This window comes from Oncorhynchus keta, chromosome 14 (genome assembly GCF_023373465.1).
Source record: "Oncorhynchus keta strain PuntledgeMale-10-30-2019 chromosome 14, Oket_V2, whole genome shotgun sequence".
Taxonomy (NCBI): Eukaryota; Metazoa; Chordata; class Actinopteri; order Salmoniformes; family Salmonidae; genus Oncorhynchus; species Oncorhynchus keta.
The window spans coordinates 18,985,879-19,010,911 of NC_068434.1; the positions used below are offsets into that span (position 1 = coordinate 18,985,879).

General features: G+C 41.0%; 1 protein-coding gene and 1 long non-coding RNA gene across 3 annotated transcripts; both read right to left on the minus strand.

Annotated features, from left to right (window-relative positions):
• Window positions 1-1,261: 1,261 nt before the first annotated feature.
• LOC118392902 (piercer of microtubule wall 1 protein) lies at window positions 1,262-13,347 on the minus strand. 2 transcript variants are annotated; one of them, XM_052461232.1, is made up of 4 exons: window positions 13,129-13,347; window positions 4,255-4,333; window positions 3,914-4,143; window positions 1,262-1,478 (listed from the first exon to the last, which is right to left on the minus strand). In XM_052461232.1, the coding sequence occupies exons 1-3, from the start codon at window positions 13,257-13,259 to the stop codon at window positions 3,958-3,960; spliced, it is 396 nt and encodes a 131-aa protein (XP_052317192.1). In that variant the 5' UTR covers window positions 13,260-13,347; the 3' UTR covers window positions 1,262-1,478; window positions 3,914-3,957. The 2 variants fall into 2 exon arrangements, with proteins under 2 accessions (XP_052317192.1, XP_035640797.1); XM_035784904.2 differs by having other exon boundaries at window positions 1,262-4,143.
• A 355-nt stretch (window positions 13,348-13,702) lies between these two features.
• LOC118392903 (uncharacterized) lies at window positions 13,703-16,486 on the minus strand. The gene is made up of 2 exons (XR_004827461.2): window positions 16,303-16,486; window positions 13,703-14,940 (listed from the first exon to the last, which is right to left on the minus strand). It is a non-coding gene; the product is annotated as an uncharacterized LOC118392903 (long non-coding RNA).
• Between the last annotated feature and the right edge of the window lie 8,547 nt (window positions 16,487-25,033).

Below are 25,033 nucleotides of genomic sequence, written 5' to 3' on the forward strand. Positions count from 1 at the left end.
ATGGTCAGATGAAACCAAAATATAACTTTTTGGTAAAAACTCAACTCGTCGTGTTTGGAGGACAAAGAATGCTGAGTTGCATCCAAAGAACACCATACCTACTGTGAAGCATGGGGGTGGAAATATCATGCTTTGGGGCTGTTTTTCTGCAAAGGGACCAGGACGACTGATCCGTGTCAAGGAAAGAATGAATGGGGCCATGTATCGTGATATTTTGAGTGAAAACCTCCTTCCATCAGCAAGGGCATTGAAGATGAAACGTGGCTTAGTCTTTCAGCATGACAATGATCCCAAACACACCGCCCGGGCAACGAAGGAGTGGCTTCGTAAGAAGCATTTCAAGGTCCTGGAGTGGCCTAGCCAGTCTCCAGATGTCAACCCCATAGAAAATCTTTGGAAGGAGTTGAAAGTCCGTGTTGCCCAGCAACAGCCCCAAAACATCACTGCTCTAGAGGAGATCTGCATGGAGGAATGGGCCAAAATACCAGCAACAGTGTGTGAAAACCTTGTGAAGACTTACAGAAAACGTTTGACCTCTGTCATTGCCAAGAAAGGGTATATAACAAAGTATTGAGATAAACTTTTGTTATTGACCAAATACTTATTTTCCACCATAATTTGCAAATAAATTCATAAAAAATCATACAATGTGATTTTTGGGATTTTCTTTCTTTCATTTTGTCTGTCATAGTTGAAGTGTACCTATGATGAAAATTACAGGCCTCTCATCTTTTTAAGTGGGAGAACTTGCACAATTGGTGGCTGACTAAATACCTTTTTGCCGCACTGTATGTATATATACACAATTAAGCATAATGACTATGTTTTAGGTATTTGAAAAAGGCAAAATTCTCTAACCACCCCAGAGCCCTCCTCACATTCTTTTTGTACCCTCAGATTTTGGGGGTGCATGATGTCCCTGATAGCAGTAGCATTGCCAACCCAAGCCTGTCAGATTTCTGACAGTCATTACTGAGCTGAAAATGGGTCTAGTCTCTGTGGAGAGTGGGAGAGCTCTACACTCTAAAACAGAGGAAAATGTGTCTGTGACCGTGCTAGGGCTTTTGGGACAGTTTCCTCTCTGTACTACACCTAATTATAATCTGTAGCAGACAAAGGAAGCGTTTAATTTGAGATGGTTCAAATGTGCCCAGAAATAAGCTTTTGGAGAACAGGAGTTGTAAGGAGAAATGGCAATTGTAAACTTAATCTTACACTGTAAGGGAAATTACTATTAGAGATTGCAGACAAAGACATGCAGTCTAGTTGTGCAATGTGATTTATTGTCTTGCAACTGAGTATACCAAACATTAGGACCCCCCCAATCCCCCCCATGTGTGTTGGGGGATGGACTCTACAAGGTGTCGAAAGCATTCAACAGGGATGTTGGCCCATGTTGACTCCAATGTTTCCCACATTTGTGTCAAGTTGGCTGGAGGTCCTTTGGCTGGTAGACCATTCTTGATACACACAGGAAACTGTTGAGCATGAAAAAACAGGCGTCTTTAATGTTTTCTATACTCAGTGTATATTGATATGTGTCTACAATTAATATTGAGCACACATTCTACTCTTAAATATGTGATCTATGATATAAGGTATCGATCCCCAGATTTACTCAGTGGGCCTCAAAAGGGAAACGTTGCTTACATTATACTAGATAATAATACTAGCATTTAAATAATGCTTAGAAAAAAGCTTTCCAAAAGGGTTCTGCGGCTTTCCCCATAGGATAACCCTTTTTTTATATCAGGTAAAACCCTTTTTGGTTTCAGGTAGAACTCTTTTGGGTTCCATGTAGAACCCTCTGTGGAAATGGTTGTGCATGTAACCCAAAACGCTTTTACCTGGAATCAAAAGGGTTCTACCTCCCACTGGGCGCATACTGGTTGGGACATTTTCCTCTTCGTGATACATCTAATTATAATCCGTCATGTGTTGCTGCCATGTTGATGTCTTAGGTCTCTCTTTAAGTCTTTCTTAATTGTTGTGGTCGCTCTCATCATGATTTGTGTTTTGTCCTACATTTGTATTTTTAAAGCTAGCCCCCATCCGCGTAAAAGGAGGCATTTGGCCTCGTGGTAGGCCTTCATTGTAAATAAGAATGTGTTCTTAATTGACTTGCCTCGTTAAAATAAGGTTAAATATATAAAACATGTTTAATCAATGTTGACGTTGAACTAACGTGGAATAGACTTTGAATTGATGTCTGTGTGGGCTGGAACCAAACGGGGTTAATCTCCTATTGGGACAGCCGAATAACCCTTTTAGGTTCTAGATAGTAATTTATTTTATAATTGTGTATCGCTTCACAGATACGAGATGGCTTCATTGAGTCAAAGTATAGGGTGTACAAGCATTTTTTTGTATTTTGCATATTTTTTTAGATCAGCTTTAATATTTCAGATTGTGGGTTCCATCAAATGTAATTGTCTACATCATTTCCAATCCCCCATATATATATTTTTTAAATATATATATATTTGTTATATATTCTCCCCTAACCCTACTACCCCTCCCCTAATTGGCGTAAACTAATAGACCACAACACTTAGGCATCTATTTCCAGCTTATACAGTACCGGTACATACTATGTACATTTTATGGACACAGCATATTTTACAATAGTTATATTTGGTTTGTTTTTTAGTTCAATCCTCCAGCTACCCTCAATCCCTCCAAGCATTACTCAAAAGGAGCTAACGCACAGATATACCTACTCTATGCTGTTGTACACTTCCCTCAAAATAGCCCTGTGAGGAGGGCATTTCACTACTATTCTCTTATTTTAACATTTAAACCATATACATTAGTTAATTCATGTTCATCAAACAAAATGTCTTAATATCGGCGTAGATTATTTTCCAGTGATTTATTTTCCTTCTGATACGGTCTTGGGTTCACTAGTTTCCTAGCAACCACTTTAAGACACTATTTCGTGTTACTTCTGTTACCATGACCCAGTTTTCTGGAATAATTCAAGGTGGTTAAATATAATTTGCAGGATCAATTTAAACTTAGATAGAATATCTATTGAATTCCAAAAACTTGTACAAATCTTGTTTGAAAGGTACCAGGAGTTGGATCAATTCTTATCCTCTACACAATAATAGAGTAATAAAACAGACTAAATGTACAAAACATTATGAACACCTGCTCTTTCCATGGCATAGACTGACCAAGTGAATCCAGAGGAAAGCTATGATCCTTTGTTGATGTACTTGTTAAATCCACTTCAATCAGTATGGATGAAAGGGAGGAGACAGGTTAAAGAAGGATTTTTAAGCCTTGAGGCAATTGAGAGGTGGATTGTGTATGTGTGCCATTCCCGAGGATGAATGGGCACGAAAAGTGCCTTTGAACGGGGTATGGTAGTAGGTGCCAGGCGCACCAATTTTGTGTCAAGAACTGCAACGCTGCTGGGTTTTTCATGCTCAGCAGTTTCCCGTGTATATCAAGAATGGTCCACACATTGAATACTATGTGAGAAGCATTGTATTCAACATGGGCCAGAATCCCGGTTGTACGCTTTCGACACCTTGTAGAGTCCATCCCCCGACAAATTGAGGCTGTTCTGAGGGCAAACTCAATATTAGGAAGGTGTTCTTATTGTCTTGAACACTCACCGTATATAAAAACTTTACCCCAACATCAGTCTTGGCCACAAGGTGGTGATCTAACAACTTGCTGACTATTTTTCTGTGCGTTAGCTCCTGCATGTGCCAGCAAAATAGCCAGCAAGTTGTTAGATGTCCACCTTGTGGCCAAGACTGATGTTGGGGTAAGGTTTTTATTGAACCAATCACCAATGGTAGGTGGGGTCTAATAAAACAAGGTGAATGTTCTGTATGATGTTTAAATACTTATTATAGGAATTGATCCTTATAAAAGGCAAATAGAATGAATGACATACAAATGTAGCAATGAAAATGAATTAAGGTTGGTGGAGTAATGTTTTCAATTCCTTGGACCATTCCCACTGTCGTATGCATAATTAAAGTTGATCCTGTCTTGAAACATGGGGATGGTGTCGTGTCCTGTGATTTTGCTCTTCTCAATGGACGTGTTGAACCCGTTATCTCTGAACATCCCACTTTTCAGCATGTGTTCTGAAAACTTCCGATAACTGCCGTTAAAAGTTGTCTGATGGGATAGGAAAAATGAAACAAAATCAGGTTCAGACAGATCAGTGCAAATAATCATGTTTTTTTGTTTTGTTTTAGATTTCCATACGGTTTATGGCATCTTTCTTACAGGCATTTCATGAACGGTTGGTCTCTTGCTTCCATATATTTGGCTTGATGTCTGGTAGAATGGGTGGTTTTTCTTCGTACTGAAAGAGACAAATATTATCTCAGTGCATTGATCATCAAAAGCAAACAATCTTTTTGGTGCATAACATTTATTAGCAAAATGGTTAAAGGACCAATGCAACTTTTTATTTCTCAATCTGTTTGTAACATATTCTAGTTTTGGGAACATATAACTGTATTGAGATCAAATGTTTCATCGATGAGAACATGTGCAGAATGTTGGCCAAAAACCATCTTGCATCATCTTCTCCGACTACCGGCCACTGGGTTTCCTCTCATCACCACATTTGGTGGTGAGTGGAAATGCCAACTGGATACTTCAGATTTATACATCCGGTGAAACATCTGGCTCATTGTTCTATCTGTGACAGCGGTGATTGTCAGACCAGGAGACATTCAGAAAATCTTCTCACTAAAACATCTGTAGTGTCCAACCGGTTTGGGCTACACCAGGGATTCTGGTTTTCCATGTATGAAAATGGTATTCGATGCATTTCTATGGGCTAATAGCAGTAAGACCAAATTCAATGTTCAATTAAATATATTTTTATTTTCTACCCACAGGGGTCCTAAAATTCTAAATCATATAGGAAAACTATCCTTGGTATGACCATCTAAAAACAATTCCATATGTTAGCTTAGTAGAAAACCCTCCGATATTACTTTCTTTAGTAAAAAAATGTGCTGCTGATAATACTGCTATAGTCGTCAAGGAAAAGGCAGAGGACATGTACAGTTGAAGTCAGAAGTTTACATACACCTTAGCCAAATACATTTAAAATCAGTTATTGACAATTCCTGACATTTAATCCTAGTAAAAATTCCCTGTCTTACCTCAGTTAGGATCACCACTTTATTTTAAGAATGTGAAATGTCAGAATAATAGAGAACGATTTATTTCAGCTTGTATTTCTTTCGTCACATTCCCAGTGGGTCAGAAGTTTACATACACTCAATTCGTATTTGGTAGCATTGCCTTTAAATGGGTTAACTTGGGTTAAACGTTTCAGGTAGCCTTCCACAAGCTTCCCACAAAAAGTTGGGTGAATTTTGACCCATTCCTCCTGACAGCTGGTGTAACTGAGTCAGGTTTGTAGTGCTCCTTGCTCGCACACGCTTTATCAGTTCTGCCCACAAATTTTCTATGGGATTGTGTTCAGGGCTTTGTGATGGCCACTCCAATACCTTGACTGTGTTGTCCTTAAGCCATTTTGCCACAACTTTGGAAGTATGCTTGGGGTCATTGTCCATTTGGAAGACTCATTTGCGAACAAAAGCTTTAACTTCCTGACTGATGTCTTGAGATGTTGCTTCAATATATCCACATAATTTTCCCACCTCATGATGCCATCTATTTTGTGAAGTGCACCAGTCCCTCCTGCAGCAAAGCAACCCCACAACATGGTGCTGCCACCCTCGTGCTTCACGGTTGGGATGGTGTTCTTCGGCTTGCAAGCCTCCCCTTTTTTCTCAAAACATAACGATGGTCATTATGGCCAAACAGTTCTATTTTTGTTTCATCAGACCAGAGGACATTTCTCCAAAACGTACGATCTTTGTCCCCATGTGCAGTTGCACACCATAGTCTGGCTTTTTTTAATGCCGGTTTTGGAGCAGTGGCTTCTTCCTTGCTGAGCGGCCTTTCAGGTTACGTTGATATAGAACTCGTTTTACTGTGAATATAGATACTTTTGTACCAGTTTCCTCTAGCATCTTCACAAGGTCCTTTGCTGTTGTTCTGGGATTGATTTGGACTTTTCACACCAAAGTACGTTCATCTCTCGGAGACAGAATGCGTCTCCTTCCTGAGCGGTATGACGGCTGCGTGGTCCCATATTGTTTATACTTGCGTACTATTGCTTGTACAGATGAACGTGGTACCTTCAGGCATTTGGAAATTGCTCCCAAGGATGAACCAGACTTGTGGAGGTCTACATGTTTTTCTGAGGTCTTGGCTGATTTCTTTTGATTTTCCCATGATGTCAAGCAAAGAGGCACTGAGTTTGAAGGTAGGCCTTGAAATACATCCACAGGTACACCTCCAATTGACTCACAAGATGTCAATTAGCATATCAGAAGCTTCTGAAGCCATGGCATAATTTTCTGTAATCTTCCAAGCTGTTTAAAGGCACAGTCAACTTGATGTATGTAAACTTCTGACCTACTGGAATTGTGATACAGTGAATTATAAGTTAAATAATCTGTCTGTAAACAATTATTGGAAAAATTACTTGTGTCATGCACAAAGTAGATGTCCTAACCGACTTGCCAAAACTACAGTTAACAAGACATTTGTGGAGTGGTTGAAAAACAAATGTTAATGATTCCAACCAAACTGTATGTAAACTTCCGACTTCAACTGTAGTGTTGCCCATGTATCTGAGGCTCTCTGGCCAAAAGGAGTATGGCATGTCATATTCATTTTGTCCAGACAGCATCAGATACGTGGGCTACATATAGTAAGCCAGAAGGGTGCTCTTTTGCTCACTAGCTGTTATTGGCAGATATGTTTGAAACTCTTTGTTATTGGTCTATTAAAGAGTATCCTGTACTTTTCAATACTTTTTCGCCTGTAGTTCTGAAAGTAGCACTCATGAGCCGAAAGTGGTCCCCGACAATTGCAGATCTCTGTCTGTCTGTGTGTGCATGGGTGTCCCGGTTTTCATATGGTGAAGGAGAGTCGGACCAAACTGCAGCGTGTCGATTGCGATCCATGTTTATTAAACAAACGTAAACACGACTAAACACGAACACTACAAAACAATAAAAGAAACAAAAACCGAAAACAGCCTATACATGTGTCAACTAACATCGAACAAGGACATCAAGACACTCAGGACAATCACCCACAATACAGCCAAAGAATATGGCTGCCTAAATAGACTCCGGCAGCAGCGCCGGACAGGCGGGAGACTCCGGCAGCAGCGCCGGACAGGCGGGAGACTCCGGCAGCAGCGCCGGACAGGCGGGAGACTCCGGCAGCAGCGCCGGACAGGTGGGACCACCTGCAGGGAGGAGACAGAGAGACCTTCAGGAGGCTTGGTGTTAGGAGGAGCCTGAAGGACCGGGCTGTGGGGGAGCACTGGAGCTCTGGTGCACAACCTTGGCACCACTTCCCCAGGCTGGACAACTACTCTAGCCCGGACCCTCCAGAGCGCAGGCACAGGTTGAACCGGGCTGTGGGTAAGCACGGGAGATCTAGTGCTTACTACACGCACCTCTCACTTAGGCTCCACTCCCACATTTGCCCGGCACGAGCGGAGCGCAGGCAGAGGACGCACTACACCCTCCCAGCGCCCCGGAGACACAGCACGCAGAGCCGGCGCAGGATAACCTGGACCAAAACTGCGTACCGGCGACCAGACCCGCTGAGCAGGCACCATAAGCCCTGGCTCAATGCCCACACTCGCATGGCACTTTCGGGGGGCTGCCCTATAGCGCACCAGGCTATGGGCACGCGCTGGCGACACCGTGCGCTTAACCGCATAACACGGTGCCTGACCAGTAATGCACTGCTTATAATAAGCACGAGGCGTGAGCTCAGGTCTGCTACCTGGCTTAGTACCACACCTCGTCTGTCCCCCCCCAAAAATGTTTTGGGGCTGCCTCTCGTACCTGTCGCACTGCCGTGCTCCCTCCTCATATCGCCGGCTCCTCTCTCCTCGCTGCCTCCACCTGTTCCACCTTTGGGCGGCTACACTCCCCTGGTTTAGCCCAGGGTCCTCTCCCGTCGAGGATTTCCTCCCATGTCCAGAACTCCTTAATACGCATCTCCTCTTTGGGCTGCTCCTGCCTGTTGACACGCTGCTTGGTCCGTTTATGGTAGGTGATTCTGTCACGGTTTTCATATGGTGAAGGAGAGTCGGACCAAACTGCAGCGTGTCGATTGCGATCCATGTTTATTAAACAAACGTAAACACGACTAAACACGAACACTACAAAACAATAAACGAAATGAAAACAGCTTATACATGTGTCATCGAACAAGGCCATCAAGACACTCAGGACAATCACCCACAATACAGCCAAAGAATATGGCTGCCTAAATATGGATCCCAATCAGAGAAAACGATTAACACCTGCCTCTGATTGAGAACTACTTCAGACAGCCATAGACTAACCTAGAACACCCCACTAAGCTACAATCCCACTATCTACACACCACATACAAAAACCCATGTCACACCCTGGCCTGACCAAATACATGAAGAAAAACACAAAATACTATGACCAGGGCGTGACAATGGGAAACATATATTTACATTGCCAAAGCAAGTAAAATGGATCAACAAAAGTGAAGTAAATATTACACTCATCCAAGTTCCAAAATAATAGACTTCAAATTTGACATTTATGTCTATATACCGAGCTGTTACAACATGCAAATAGTTCAAGTATAAAAGGATAAATATGGGTTGTATTTACAATGGTGTTTGTTCTTCACTGGTTGCCCTTTTCTTGTGGCAACAAGTCACAAATATTGCTGCTGTGATTGCACAATGTGGTATTTTGCACAATAGATATGGGAGTTTATCAAAATTGGATTTGTTTTCTAAATCTTTGTGCGTCTGTGTAATCTCAGGGAAATATGTGTCTCTAATATGGTCATATATTTGGCAGAACGTTAGGAAGTGCAGCTCAGTTTCCACCTAATTTTGTGGTTTGTGTGCACATAGCCTGTCTTTTCTTGAGAGCCAGCTTTCTCAATAGCAAGGCTATGCTCCCTGAATGTGTACATGGTCAAAGCTTTCCTTAATTTGGGGTCAGTCACAGTGGTCAGGTATTCTGCCAATGTGTACTCTCTGTTAAGGGCCAAGACAAGAGGAGTGGCGCAGACGGAGATGGCTGTCGTTTTACAATCCCGTAACCAATTGTGCTATTGTGTACGTTGTTTTGCATTATTTGTAACTTATTTTGTACATAATGTTTCTGCCACTGTGTCTTATGACCGAAAAGAGCTTCTAGATATCAGGACAGCGATTACTCACCCCGTACTGGAGGAATACTTTTTCTTCAATGAGACGGACAGGAAGGATTTACTTCAGACACCCGACAAGGCCCCCATCCCCGTCATTCACAGGCAAAAGAGATGGGGGTATCGTGGACGAAGGTCCGGGTGCCTTGTAAGGATCCGTCGCCGAGAGGGTAATCTACCTTTACCATTGGTCCTATTAGCCAACGTACAATCAATCCATAATAAAATAAACTACGATCACGTATATCTTACCAACGGGACATTAAAAACTGTAATATCATTTATTTCACAGAGTCGTGGCTGAACGACGACATTAAGAACATACAGCTGGTGGGTTTTAAGCTTTTTTTGGCAGGATAGAACAGAGGCCTCTGGTAAGACTAGGGGTGGCAGTCTATGTATATTTGTAAACAACAGCTGGTGCACGAAATCTAAGGAAGTCTTGAGGTTTTGCTCACGTGAGGTAGAGTATCTCATCATAAGCTGTAGACCACACTATTTACCAAGAGTTTTCATCTGTATTTTTCGTAGCCGTCTATATACCACTACAAACTGATTCTGCCACTAACACCACACATCAATGAGCTGTATACGGCCATAAGCAAACAGGAAAACGCTCATTCAGAGGCGGCGCTCCTAGTGGCCGGGGACTTTAATGCGGGGAAACTCAAATCCGTTTTACCTCATTTCTACCAGCATGTTAAATGTGCAACCAGAGGGAAATAAAACTCTAGACCACCTTTACATCACACACAGAGACACATACAAAGCTCTCCCTCACCCCCCATTTGGTAAATATGACCATAATTCTATCCTCATGATTCCTGCTTACAAGCAAAAACTAAAGCAGGAGGCACCAGTGACTTGGTCAATTAGAACGTAATCAGATGAAGCAGATGCTAAGCTACAGGACTGTTTTGCTCGCACAGACTGGAATATGTTCCGGGATTCTTCCGATGGCATTGCGGAGTACACTGGCTTCATCAATAAGTGCAACAATGACGTCGTCCCCACAGTGACCGTATGTACATAACCCAATCAGAAGCCATGGATTACAGGCAACAACTGCACTGAGCTAAAGGGTAGAGCTGCCGCTTTCAAGGAGTGGAACTCAGAACCCAGAAGCTTATAAGAAATACCGCTATGCCCTCCGACGATCCATCAAACAGGCAAAGTGTCAATACAGGACTCAGTACAGGACTAAGATTGAATCGTACTACACCGGCTCCGACGCTCGTCGGATGTGGCTTGGCTTGCAAACTATTACCGACTACAAAGGGAAGCACAGCCGTGAGCTGCCCAGTGACACAAGCCTATCAGACGAGCTAAATTACTTCTATGCTCGCGTCGAGGTAAGTAACACTGAAGCATGCATGAGAGCATCAGCTCTTCCGGACGACTGTGTGATCACACCCTCCGTAGCCGATATGATTAAGACCTTTAAACAAGTCAACATTCACAAGGCCGCAGGGTTACCAGGACGTTTACCAGGACGTGTACTCCGAACATGCGCTGATCAACTGGCAAGTGTCTTCACTGACATTTTCCAACTCTCCCTGTCTGAGTCTGTAATACCAACATGTTTCAAGCAGACCACCACAGTCCCTGTGCCCAAGAACACTAAGGTAACCTGCCTAATGACTACCAACCCGTAACACCCATGTCTGTAGCCATGAAGTGCTTTGAAAGGCTGGTCATGGCTCACATCAACACCATTATCCCAGAAACCCTAAACCCACTCCAATTTGAATACCGCCCCAACAGATCCACAGATGATGCAATCTCTATTGCACTCAACACTGCCCTGGACAAAAGGAACACCTATGTGAGAATGCTATTTATTGACTACAGCTTAGCGTTCAACACCAGAGTACCCTCAAAGCTCATTACTATGATAAGGAACATGGGACTAAACACCTCCCTATGGAAATGGATCTAAAACTTCCTGATGGGCTGACCCCCAGGTGGTAAGGGTAGGTAACAACACATCCGCCACACTGATCCTCAACACTGGGCCCCCACAGGGGTGCGTGCTCAGTCCCCTCCTGTACTCCCTGTTCACTCATGACTGCTTGGCCAGGCACGTTTCCAACACCATCATCAACTTTGCCGATGACACAACAGTGGTAGGCTTGATCACCAACAATGATGAGACAGCCTATAGGGAGGAGGTCAGAAACCTGGCTGTGTGGTGCCAGAACAACAACCTCTCCCTCAATGTGATCAAGACAAAGGAGATGATTGTGGACTACAGGAAAAGGAGGACCGAGCACACCCCCATTCTCAACAGACAGTCGTGAAGAGGGCATGACAAAGTTTATTCCCCCGCTTCTTTAATTAGAACAACAGTTTTCAGCTGTGCTAACATAATTACCAAAATGGTTTTCTAATGATCAGACTTGTATTGGCTAACACAACGTGCCATTGGAATACAGGAGTGATGGTTGCTGATAATGGGCCTCTGTACGCCTATGTAGATATTCCATAAAAGAATCTGCCGTTTCCAGCTACAGTAGTAATTTACAAAATTATCAATGTCTACACTGTATTTCTGATCAATTTGGTGTTATTTTAATGGACGGAAAATGTGGTTCTTTCAAAAACAATGACATTTCTAAGTGACCCCAAACTTTTGAACGTTAGTGTACATATTACCTCGACTAACCAGTGCCCCCGCACATTGACTCTGTACCGTTACCCCCTGTATATAGCCTCGCTATTGTTATTTTACTGTTATTTTAATTTTCTATTTTTTACTTAACACTTTTTCTTCTAAAAGCATTGTTGGTTAAGGGCTTATATAGTAACCATTTCACTGTAAGGTCTACTACACCTGTTGTATGTGGCGCAAGTGACAAATAAAATTTGATTTGAAATAGTATTCTAGTTTGCTCAGTTTTTTTGTTCATTCGTACCTATGTGTCAAGTAATTATCGTTTTGTTTTCTCATGATTTGCTTGAGTCTAATTGTGTTGCTGTACTGGGGCTCTGTGGGGTCTGTTTGTGTTTGTGAACAGAGCCCAAGGACCAGTTTGCTCTTCTGCAGATTAATCTCTCTGTTGGTAATGGCTTTGTTATGGAAGGTTTGGAAATCACTTCCTGTTAGGTGGTTGTAGAATTTAACAGCTCTTTTCTGGATTTTGATAATTAGCGGGTATCGGCCTAATTCTGCTCTGCATGCATTATTGATCTCTCTCTCACACTCCCTCTCTCTGCTGTGTCCACTGAGCAGTTGGGCTAGCCCTGCAACCTCATTGGATAATACTTGGCCGGCCTCTTGCTAGCTGTCACTCAAATGCTAAGGGCTCATTGGCAAGAACTCGAATTGCTAGGGGGCTGGCCCACATTTGGGAAAATGGCACAGCAGTTTCAAGAAAACAGTTGCTTTCAAACTAGGGATTCCATGGCTAATTGAGGTAAAACAATAATTCTACTCATAGATTATGAATGTATGAACTACACATTGACACATCTGGTACAAAGCGGTTGGTTTAAAAAACACTTTGTCACCAAAACATATTGACATTTCAGGCAGTCTTTTCCGTACAGCAATTACACTAAATGGGCATTATCATTTTCACAGTATTATTCCAACCTCATAGTGTATAAACTAGCGATATTATTTAAAATTAGGTTAGTCTTGTTATTGTGAACGTCTAGTTTCAGGCAACTGAATTGCTGTGAAATGTCAATGTTGCACACAAACAACTTTCCTGAAAATTGGAAACATCGAGGCTACCCTGTGAGTGGTGATATTGCAATGGGGGTGACACAGCGTGCATAACCGCATTGCGGGTTCGATTTAAATGCGCACTTTAACATGCTGTAATTAGGATGTACCTGTAGCCTTGAAAGCAATCGGGGTTATTAAAACGCTTAGGAAGATGTTTGTCCACTTTGTAAACGTCACTGGTCTTCATAGCTTCATTGTCGTCTGATGGATGAGTTTCCACATAGTTTTCAGAATCCATGATTATGAGACGAGGGTTTCGGCCCGGATGCACACGACAACAAGGAGTAGGGTACTGTTTAAATTAGTTGCTACCAACACAACTGTAACGAGGTGACGTCGGAGGGTTTGGAACCATAGAGATCCTATTTCACGTGCCATAGAAGTAGGAATTTGAATACTAGAATGATCATGAACCTTATGATGGTATAAAAGTCAGGTAAATTGGTCAGCCATGGTTTGCCAGTGCTGTGATAAGATATTGTGTAAAACAATACATTTGAAGAATTATCTGTACTGTATGTTAGCTAGCGAGCCAGTTTTAGCAGAATGATTCCGTAAATGTTTCCAATTAACTGCCAATATGACAACATTCCATAAAAAGAAATGCAGCCAATCCACAGCCATACAGTGGCTTAATAATTTGATGAAATGATTTAGACAAATTGTAAATGCAACAAGTAATGATATTGTATCATATAATAGCACTCACAGCTTTCCACAAAAAAATACAACATTTAGACATTTATGGTCTGTTTACATATGCTGTATTTTAGAGGCTATTTATACAGAACATTTGTATAAAATCCATTTAAACTGTATTTATAATTCTATAACAATATTGTAGGTTGACAATAATTCTATTACACAATTTCAGATATATCCCATGCCTTACTTTTATTTTCCTGTATAAGTAAAATCAGGTAATGCATCATCTCTGCCTCTACTGCCATTCATTCCAATTGGTTTGGATTTCTCCCTTACCACAATAGCTGCCATGTTCACCGCATTCTGGAACTTTGAGGGTTTATGACATAGCCTCTCTATTAAAAAACGTGTCAATGGGTGCATCAGGGTCGCTTTGTTCAGAGACTGATTGTGTATTCAATTTCGACTCTTAGTGTAGAATTGAGTTGTCAATTGTAATGATAATTTATTAAACAGACAATTACATTGCAGTGCCTATTTCAAAACATGTCCAACTAGGAGAGTTGGCTATAACGTTTCTGAACTTTATTCAATTACAGGCCCATTTTTGAGATATTTGAGAAAAAAAATGTTTTTCCTACAAAAAAATTAAGACACAATAATAGGCTGTAGCCTAATATGACTGTTTCATTGTACTAAAACAAGACCTATGCAGTCAACATAAATATAACAGTCACAAGGCACAGGGAATTTCTTTTGCAAGTATAAATAAGATTTACCATTTAGAGTTAAAATTTTCAAATGTCAGTGTAACATTCAACAACATAGTAAATAATTCAACAATAATATTTAAGTAAACTGGCTAATCAATTTCTTCCCTGGATATGAAAGTATCCTAAATTATTATATTTAAATGCTGTCATTCTGACACAAGGGCTGAGTTTTCATCACATTTCCTGCTGCACAACTGTCTATACAACAATGAGATGTATAGGATTATGTAGAACTGTGGTGCTGTCCGTCTCTCGTTGGCAGTGACAGCCACAGTGCATTATTACTCACGGTACGAGTTTGAGACTGGCCGAGCGCGTACCAAAAGTAATAATGGACCGTGAAGCAGGCAGAAACTCTTATCTTCGGTTTATCTGTGGGGAAAAAAATCCCAGGTTTGATCTGGCTATGAGAAGCCAACAATCCTCTATATCCCATTGTACAATATTGTAAAATTCCATTGGGCATTGAGGTTGGGGTGTGAGATTGTAGCTTCCATCTATCTGAAACAAGAGAAGAAAAAATGTAATATTAGCCAACACAACCCACTGGGCACATACTGGTTGAATCAACGTTGTTTCCAATTCACTTCAATGAAATGACGTTGAACCAATGTGGAATAGATGTTGAATTTACATCTGTGCCCAGTGGGAATGAGGTACATGAGCTTTACCAATATCTAGCCTATATTATTGGGCTGCATTTTGAATAGCAGAACAATAAATCAGGCCTAGAGGGCAGCATGCATAGCCTAATACAGTGGTTCCTAACCTTTTTCTGCTACTGTACCACCAACGGTATTTTGCTCTGCCCAGAGTACCTCTGTTGTACCCTCTCATGTGCATTTTACCATTAGGAATAAGTCTTCTCAAGTACCCCCTGTGAATAGGCCAAGAACCCCCAGGGGTCCTTCTCCATGAAGCCTGCCCACTGTTCACGCCATGTTCATCTAGTTGAGTTACATTTGGATGGGTTTTCAACTAATGTGAATTCAATGTGAAAAAAAAAACCTCAACAAGTCATTGGGTTTAGGTTAAAAGTTGGCAGAAAAAAACACGAAATGCCCTTAAATTGATTACTTTTTGTGAATCCAATCAGTTTACCACATTGATTTTGTTAAAATGACATGTTTGAGGGTAGGTCTACTGTAAAATCACAAACTTTTTTTGCATCAAGGTGGGTGTTTACATCACTGGCTTCAATACAAAACAGGCCAATGTAAGATCATTGTAATGTATAATAATAGTGTATGACCTGAATTCGTTGAGGCTTTTAAGCTTTAAATGTTCAATATATTGTGCTTATCAATAGTCTAACAAGTTCCTTGGTTTATTAGGCCAGTGGTTCCAAGCCTACCTTCAAACACAAATGTCCCACTAATGACTTCACACTATTGCAATAATACCTTGAAAATGCAAACATCATTCTCCTCTGGGCAAACACTGGTTGAATCAATGTTGTCATTTGAACAAAATCAATGTGGAAAACTGATTGGATTCACAAAAAGTAATCAATTTAAGGGCATTTTGTCTTTTTTTTCTGCCAACCTTGAACCTACACCCAATGACTTGTTGATTATTATTATTCTATTTCACGTTGAATTAACTTTAGTTGAAAACTCATCCAAATGTAACTCGAAACTAGACGAACATGACGTGAACAGTGGGTAGGCTTCATGGAGAAACATTTCAGTGTTTCAGGCCAAATCACAATTTTAATTTTCTGAATTAAAAACTGCATAGTACTAGTTTTGAATATATGTTACCTTTGCATATCACAACTGCATCATGATAATAATGACTCTTATGTTTTCTCTGGGAAAGATAAAGTATAATCTATAATGGTGAAATGTCCTCCCTACTTACCATAGAATGGAGAACACAATGCCATGCCTCTTGAGTCTACCTGGTTGCAGCTGCCACATCACCTCTATTCACTTGACTGACTTGTTGGGCTATTTTGCCATCGCGACCATCTCCCAATATTAGTTTCATCACAGTATAGGCTACAAATATGTATTTCCCTTCTGTTCCGTTGCTGCCGAATGGAGAGGAATGGTATGGCCCGCCCGTTTTGGAAGTTCTTTTTATGCATACCTTCCTGTTGCGGCCGGGAACTGGACGGTCATTCCCAAGCCGGAATTCCTGTGTGTGTTTCCAACTGATAAAATAAGTTGTAAAGCGCAAACACCCTCCATCCTGCTGAAAATGCTTCACGAATGACATCTTCAAAGAAGTACGTGCTTTCTAGCGTCCATGTGTAAAGCAGCTTGAGTTATAAAATCCATTGTTTGTGTTTGTAAATTAATTAATTAGACCAGAATTACTGTAATTCATCCCATTGCATATTGCCATTATTAGACCTAAAGATGTTCAGAATTAGGCTGATTATGAAGGCATATAATGGCAACTTAATGTGTCAACTGAAATGACTTCCTCTACATTAAAATACATATATGGTCATACATGCCATAGCCTAATGCAGCATTGATCCAAACCGATTTAATGACCCTAAATCTAATAAGACACAACCGTGATTGTTATCACCAACGTGGACTATTTAGCTTTTTACCCACTAGCACAGTAGTAAGTCGTCTACTTGTGTTGTATAGAACATTAAGTAGTTTTGAGTTTGCAATAAAGGCATTTCACTGTACTTGTGCACATGACATTAAAACTTTAAATTTGAGACTAGTACACTATAAAGGCCTAGTTAACATAGTTAACATAACAGCTGCTAAGTCATTTTTTCTAAAGGACGTTTTTACTACAAGTCTGGGGTATAAGTGAGTGTGTGGATGAAAACAGTGATTTATCCTGCTTCCTTAGGGTATGTGCCATTGGTCTTTATAAAACTCTGTCAGGCCCCCTCTTTGACGCAGATCCGTTTCCTGTGTGAAGGAGACTTTGTATTGTTCTGAGGGCCCACGATGCAGTATCACCATCCTCCAGTCACTTCCCGCTTCCTCTCAACCAGGAAATGCTGCATTGCTATTTTCCCCCAATAATCCAGATTTAAATTCAACATTTTAAGGAGAGGATTTGTAAACCTATTGACCGTTAAATGGTGAAGGAGTCTCCCATTGTAAGCTGTGGTGTGTTAATACACCTAGGCCTGGGCCAGATTTACTAAGCATTCAGCAAGGAATAAACACCAAAATTAAGGCTAAACCATGACACTTCATGTACACTCTAGCTTGATACAGTGCATTCGGAAAATATTCAGACCCCTTGACTTAACACATTTTGTTACCTTACAGTCTTATTCTAAAATTAATTGAATTGTTTTTTTCTACTCATCAATCTACACACAATACCCCATAATGCATTTTTTCTAGTCATCAATCTACACACTACCCCATAATGCATTTTTTACAAATGTATATATATTTTTTTAAATGGAAATATTACATTTAGATAAGTATTCAGACCCTTTACTCACTACTTTGTTGAAGCACCTTTGGCAGCGATTACAGCCTCGAGGCTTCTTGGGTATGACGCTAGAAGCTTGGTACACCTGTATTTGGGGGAGTTTCTCCCATTCTTCTCTGCATCACCTCTCAAGCTCTGTCAGGTTCGATGGGGTGTGTCGCTGCACAGCTATTTTCAGGTCTTTCCAGAGATGTTTGATCGGGTTTAAGTCTGGGCTCTGGCTGGGCGACTCAAGGACATTCAGAGACTTCTGCATTGTCTTGGCCGTGTGCTTAGGGTAGTTGTCCTGTCGGAAGGTGAACCTTCGCCCAACTTTGCTCCGTTCATCTTTCCCGCAATCCTGACTAGTCACCCAGTCCCTGCTGCTGAAAAACATCCCCACAGCATGATGCTGCCACCACCATGCTTCACCGTAGGGATGGTGTCAGGTTTCCTCCAGGCGTGACGCTTGGCATTCAGACCAAAAAGTTCAATCTTGGGTTCATCAGACCAGAGAATCTTTTTTCTCATAGTCAGAGACTTTAGGGGCCTTTTGGCAAACTCCAAGAGGACTGTCGTGTGCATTTTACTGAGGTGTGGCTTCCGTCTGGACACTCTACCATAAAGGCCTGATTGTTGGAGTGCTGCATAGACGGTTGTCCTTCTGGAAGCTTCTTCCATCTCCACAGAGGATTTTTGGAGTTCTGTCGGAGTGCCCATCGGGTTCTTGGTCACCTCCCTGACCAAGGCACTTCTCCCCCAATTTCTCAGTTTGGCCTGGCGGCCAGCAGTAGGAAGATTCTTGGTGGTTCCAAACTTCTTCCATTTAAGAATTATGGAGGCCACTGTGTTCTTGCAGACCTTCAATGCTGCAGAAATGTTTTGGTACCCTTCCCCAGATCTGTGCCTCGACATAATTTACAGTAGCTCTTACAGTGAAAGCAGACCATGCTATTGTTTGAGGAGAGTGCACAATTATGAACTTGAAAATGTATCAATAAACCAATTAGGCACATTTGGTCAGACTTGATACAACATTTTGAACAGATATACAATGGTTCATTGAATCAGTCTAAAACAGACCATGACAAACAAGATTCTCTGGTCTGACGAAACCGAGAATGAACTCTTGTGTCACACCCTGATCTGTTTCACCTGTCTTTGTGACTGTCTCCCTCCCCTCCACACGTTGACCATCTTCTCCATTATCCCCTGTGTATTTATACCTGTGTTCTGTTTGTCTGTTGCCAGTTCATCTTGTTTGTCAAGTAAACCAGCGTTTTTGTGTCTCCGCTCCTGCTTTTCCCAGTCTCGCTTTTTCTCGCCCTCTTGGTTTTGACCTTTGCTTGTCCGGACTCTGAGACCGTCTGCCTGACCACTCTGCCTGCCCCTGACCCTGCCTGCTGCCCTGACCTTTGCCCAACCTCTGTATTTTTTACCTCTGCCTACCCTGACCCTGCCTGCCATCCGGTACCGTTGCCCCACCTCTGGTTTACTGACCCCTGCCTGCCTTAACATGTCTATTGCCTGCCCCTGTTGGATTATTAAACCATTGTTAATTCAACGTTGTCTGCATCTGGGTCTTACCTTCATACCTGATACTTTGGTCTGAATGCCAAGCGTCACATCTGGAGGAAACCTGGCACCATCCCTACGGTGAAGCATGGTGGTGGAAGCATCATGCTTTGGGGATGTTTTTCACCGACAGGGACTGGGAGACTAGTCAGGGTCGAGACAAAGATGAATGGAGCAAAGGACAGACCTCATAATGAGGCGAAGGTTCACCTTCCAACAGGACAACGATCTTAAGCACACAGCCAAGACAACGCAGGAGTGGCTTTGGGACAAGTCTCTGAATGTCCTTGAGTGGAGAAACCTGAAAATAGCTGTGCAGTGACGCTCCCCATCTAACCTGACAGAGCTTGAGAGGATCTGCAGAGAAGAATGGGAGAAACTCCCCAAATACAGGTGTGTGAAGGTTGTCGCGGCATACCCAAGAAGACTGCTGTAATCGCTGCCAAAGGTGCTTCAACAAAGTACTGAGCAGTGGTGGAAAAAGTACTACATTTTTACACTTGAGTAAAAGTAAAGATACCTTAAAACTTCTTTGGGACTGGGGCAGTATTGAGTAGCTTGGATGAATAAGGTGCCCAGAGTAAACTGCCTGCTACTCACGCCCAGTTGCTAATATATGCATATTATTAGTAGATTTGGATAGAAAACACTCTAAAGTCTCTCAAACTGTTTGAATGATGTCTGTGAGTATAACAGAACTCATATGACAGGCAAAAACCTGAGAAAAAAAAACAACCAGGAAGTGGGAAATCTGAGGTTTGTAGTTTTTCAAGTCATTGCCTATCGAATATACAGTGTCTATGGGGTCATATTGCACTTCCTAAGGCTTCCACTAGATGTCACCAGTCTTTAGGACCTTGTTTGATGCTTCTACTGTGAAGGAGGGGGGAATGAGAGCTGAATGAGTCAGGGCTCTGCCAAAGGGGCATGAGCTGATCACGCATGCTCACGTGAGAGTTAGCTTGCGTTCCATTGCATTTCTACAGACAAAGGAATTCTCTGGTTGGAACATTATTGAAGATTCATGATCAAAACATCCTAAAGATTGATTCTATACTTCGTTTGACATGTTTCTACGAACTCTAACATGACTTTTCGTCTGAACCTTCGCCTGGACCTGCCCCCGTGTACTAAACGAGCGAACAAAAAGGAAGTATTTGGACATAAATGATGGACTTTATCGAACAAATCAAACATTTATTTTGGAACTGGGATTCCTGGGAGTGCATTCTGATGAAGATCATCAAAAGTAAGTGAATATTTATAATGCTATTTCTGACTTTGTTGACTCCACAACATGGTGGATATCTGTATGGCTTGTTTTGTTGTCTGAGCGCCATACTCAGATTATTGCATGGTGTGCTTTTTCGGTAAAGCTTTTTTGAAATCTGACACAGCGGTTGCATTAAGGAAAAGTGGATCTAAAATTCAATGCATAACACTTGTATCTTTTAGCAATGTTTATTATGAGTATTTCTGTAAATTGATGTGGCTCTCTGCAAAATCACCAAATGTTTTGGAACTACTGAACGTAACGCGCCAATGTAAACTGAGATGGATATAAATATGAACTTTATCGAACAAAACATACATGTATTGTGTAACATGAAGTCCTATGAGTGCCATCTGATGAAGATCATCAAAGGTTAGTGATGAATTGTATCTCTATTTCTGCTTTTTGTGACTCCTCTCTTTGGCTGAAAAAATGGCTGTGTTTTTGTGACTAGGTACTGACCTAACATAATCGTTTGGTGTGCTTTCGTCGTAAAGCCTTTTTGAAATCGGACACTGAGGCTGGATTTACAACAAGTTTATCTTTAAAATGGTGTGAAATACTTGAATGTTTGAGGAATTTTAATTATGGGATTTCTGTTGTTTTGAATTTGGCGCCCTGAACTTTCACTGGCTGTTGTTGAGGTGGGACGCTACCATCCCGAATATCCCAGAGAGGTTAATAGAAAATGGCTCAAGTAAAAGTGAGTCACCTAGTAAAATAATACTTCAGTAAAAGTCAAAGTATTTGGTTTTAAATATACTTAAGTCTCAAAAGTAAATGGAATTGCTAAAATGTACTTAAGTATCAAAAGTAAAAGTATAAACCAATTCAAATTCCTTATTATGCAAACCAGACGGCACAATTTATTTTTTATTGACGGATAATCAGGGCCACACTCCAACACTCCAACATATTTTTACAAACAAAGCCTTTGTGTTTAATGAGTCCATGAGATCAGAGGCAGTAGGAAGGGCCAGGGATGTTACAGTATCTTCCCAAAAAATGACATAAGTAGTACTTTAAAGTATTTGTTACTTAAGTACTTTACACCACTGGTACTGAGTAAAGGGTCTGAATACTTATGTAAATGTGATATTTTCAGTTTAAACATTTTTTTAAAATTAGCAAACATTTCTATAAACCAGTTTTTGCTTTGTCATTGTGTGTAGATTTATTAAATCACTTTTTTTTCTTCAATTTTAAAATAAGGCTGTAACTAACAAAGTGGGAAAAGTCAAGGGGTCTGAATACTCTCCGAAGGCACTGTATATTCAGCCTGTAATCTTAGTAACATGACAACTAGTCTCTGGGAGTGGTCTTGGTCTAAATGGAAGGCTCTTGGTCATTTTAACAGCACACAAGGAATGTAAAGACATTCCTTGACTGCACAGACACATCTCCAATGCATAAATCCATAGGAGTCTAAATATGTGTGCAAGCGTTATGGGTACAGTATAACTAAAGTCCAGCATAAATGGTTCTCACATTTTAATGAACACCTACAGAATGTTTCAATACATTGTCTTGCATGGCCTTCATTTTGAGCCTAGATCAGCCCAGTTGAAGACGTTTTAAAATTTTTAGACGCAAAAATGTGTATGAGGGTGGTGTAAATCACCTCTTTCAAATAAAGGCGGGTGGGGTCTCAATCCAGAGCTGTGACATGATTTCCAGCGCTAGGAGCCAAACAGGAATTCCTGGCTCCCGATAGCAAGTCTCCGCTTCCTCTTCAGAGAACACAGAGCGACCTCGTAGGGGGGTGGCTGCACATTCCCCAGCTCATCTAAAGCAGCATTAACGGTATCATTGTGCAATTTGGGACTCATAATTAGGAACACAATGAGCCTAATCTGTCCATTTTGATCCCCAAATCACCATCAACACACAGTTCAGTCTTCAGAAGGGATTCTTGCCCCAGGGCTGAAATCTGCTTGAGTATTTAAATTAGACAAGCTCAAATAGTACAGCTTGTGTTAGGATGGCTCATTCATGCTCCTAGATCGTATATTAGTAGAACAAGCAGCCATTCTAGAAGGGTCTGCTGTCTGTATGAATGATCCATGTAGCCAAGGGCCGAAAAAGACTGAGTTCATAATGGACAAGAGGGAAAGGCAGGAGCAGCACAGGATGTATGATGGGTGTGGTGCAGACACAACCTAATTCTCACACACAAACAAAACGCCAGGGCTACTGGGTAAAGCATAGTTACTAAACTCATTTAGAATTCCTTTGCTCGCAGTACTGAGGCCCATTGCATTCTACAACTTGAAGATCAAATTGAGAACAAATGAAGGAAGTGATGTAAGAAGTTCCTAACTTTATCGTGGCCTAGCAGTCTTCACCTGCTAAACCTATTACCCCTTCACCGTTCAGCATTGAGGGCTCAAGAGCCTACCTCCTCTAACACCCTTTACACAGTACTGAGCCCAGTCAAATCAAGCCTAGCCATACTGCACAGGCCTGGTTACGCACCTCCCATAGTTGTTGGAACCATGCTTGAAAGAAAATATCCAAGCCAGTACAGTGTGGTTCTTCTGGTACAATAGTGTGAAAAGGGTATCCAATGGGGGAATTGACACATGATGAGGACTATCAGTGTATCAGTCACCATAAAGATACTATCTATCTATCTATCTATCTATCTATCTATCTATCTATCTACAGTGAGCTCCAAACATATTGGGACAGTGACAAAAACATTTTTTGGTGGTATACTCCAGCACTTTGGATTTGAAATAATGAAATGACTATGAGGGTTAAAGTGCAGACAGCTTTAATTTGAGGGTATTTGCATCCATATCGCTTAAACCATTTAGAAATTACAGCACTTTTTGTACATAGCCCTCCCATTTTAGGGGACCAAAAGTATTCTGACGAATTCACTTGTAGTCAAAAGTTTAGTATTTGATCCCATATTCATGGCACACAATGATTACATCAAGCTTGTAACTTTACAAACTTGTTGGATGCATTCGCTGTTTGTTTTGGTTGTTTCAGATTATTTTGTGCCCAATAGAAATGAATGGTAAATAATGTTTTGTGTCATTTTGTAAGAATAAGCATAGAATGTTTCTCAACACTTCTACATTAATGTGGATGCTACCATGATTACTGATAATCCTGAATGAATCGTGAATAATGAGTGAGAAAGTTAGAGGCCTAAATATCATACCACCACCAAAATTCGAACCTTTCATGTTATTGTAATGGTAAGAGGTTAACATGTCTTGGGGGCATGATATTTGTGTTTCTAACTTTCTCACTCATCATTATTCGTGATGAATTCAGGACTATCTGCAGTCATAATAGCATCCACATTAATGTAGAAGTGTTAAGAAACACATTCTATGCTTATTTATAATAAAAGTGACTCCAAAATGACACAATACATTATTTACCATTACTTTCTATTGGGCACAAAATAATCTGAAACACAAGCTAGAGTCACAAGCTTGAAGTAATCAATGCATGCAAGGAATATTGGACCAAATACTCAACTTTGGACTACTTTAATACACAAGTGAATTTGTCCCAATACTTTTGATTCCATAAAATGGGGGGACTATGTACAAAAAGTGCTATCATTTCTGAATGGTTCACATGATATGGATGAAAATACCCTCAAATGAAGTATGACAGTCTGCACTTTAACCTCATAGACATTGTATCACTCCAAAGTGCTGGAGTACGTAGCCAAAAAAATAACATCATTGTCACTGTCCCAATAATATTGGAGCTCACTGTATGTGACGTGCATGTTGAGCAAATTATATATTTGTGGTGAAATAATCCATCTAAAGATTAAAGTAAGCATTCAAACTAGCACGCATGCACACACACACACAATCTCTCTGGGAAAGAACCAGCAACCAGGATTTGCCGGGACAAATACGCCATCTAGTGGGTTGAATAAGTGTTAGGACAAGTTATATCTACATAGATACAGTTGAAGTCGGATGTTTACATACACCTTAGCCAAATATATTATACTCAGTTTTTCACAATTCCTGACATTTAATCCTAGTAAAAATTCACTCTTAGGTCAGTTAAGAATGTCAGAATAATAGTAGAGTCTTTTATATCAGATTTTATTTCTTTCATCACATTCTAAGTGGGTCAGAAGTTTACATACACTCAATTAGTATTTGGTAGCATTGCCTTTAAATTGTTTAATTTGGGTCAAATGTTTCGGGTAGCCTTCCACAAGCTTCCCACAATAAGTTGGGTGAATTTTGACCCATTCCTCCTGACAGAGCTGTTGTAACTGGGTCAGGTTTGTAGGCCTCCTTGCTCGCACACGCTTTTTCTTTTAGTTCTGCCCAAAAATTTAGGATT

What these genes read in the sequence shown, in the direction of transcription:
- LOC118392902 (XM_052461232.1), bottom strand. Translation starts at nt 13,259, where the DNA reads ATGGATTCTGAAAACTATGTGGAAACTCATCCATCAGACGACAATGAA. An exon ending in GATTGCTTTCAAGGCTACAG is followed by an intron (nt 4,334 to 13,128) that starts GTACATCCTAAT and finishes TGTCTCTTTCAG; the next exon opens with TACGAAGAAAAACCACCCAT. An exon ending in CAACCGTTCATGAAATGCCT is followed by an intron (nt 4,144 to 4,254) that starts GTAAGAAAGATG and finishes CTATCCCATCAG; the next exon opens with ACAACTTTTAACGGCAGTTA.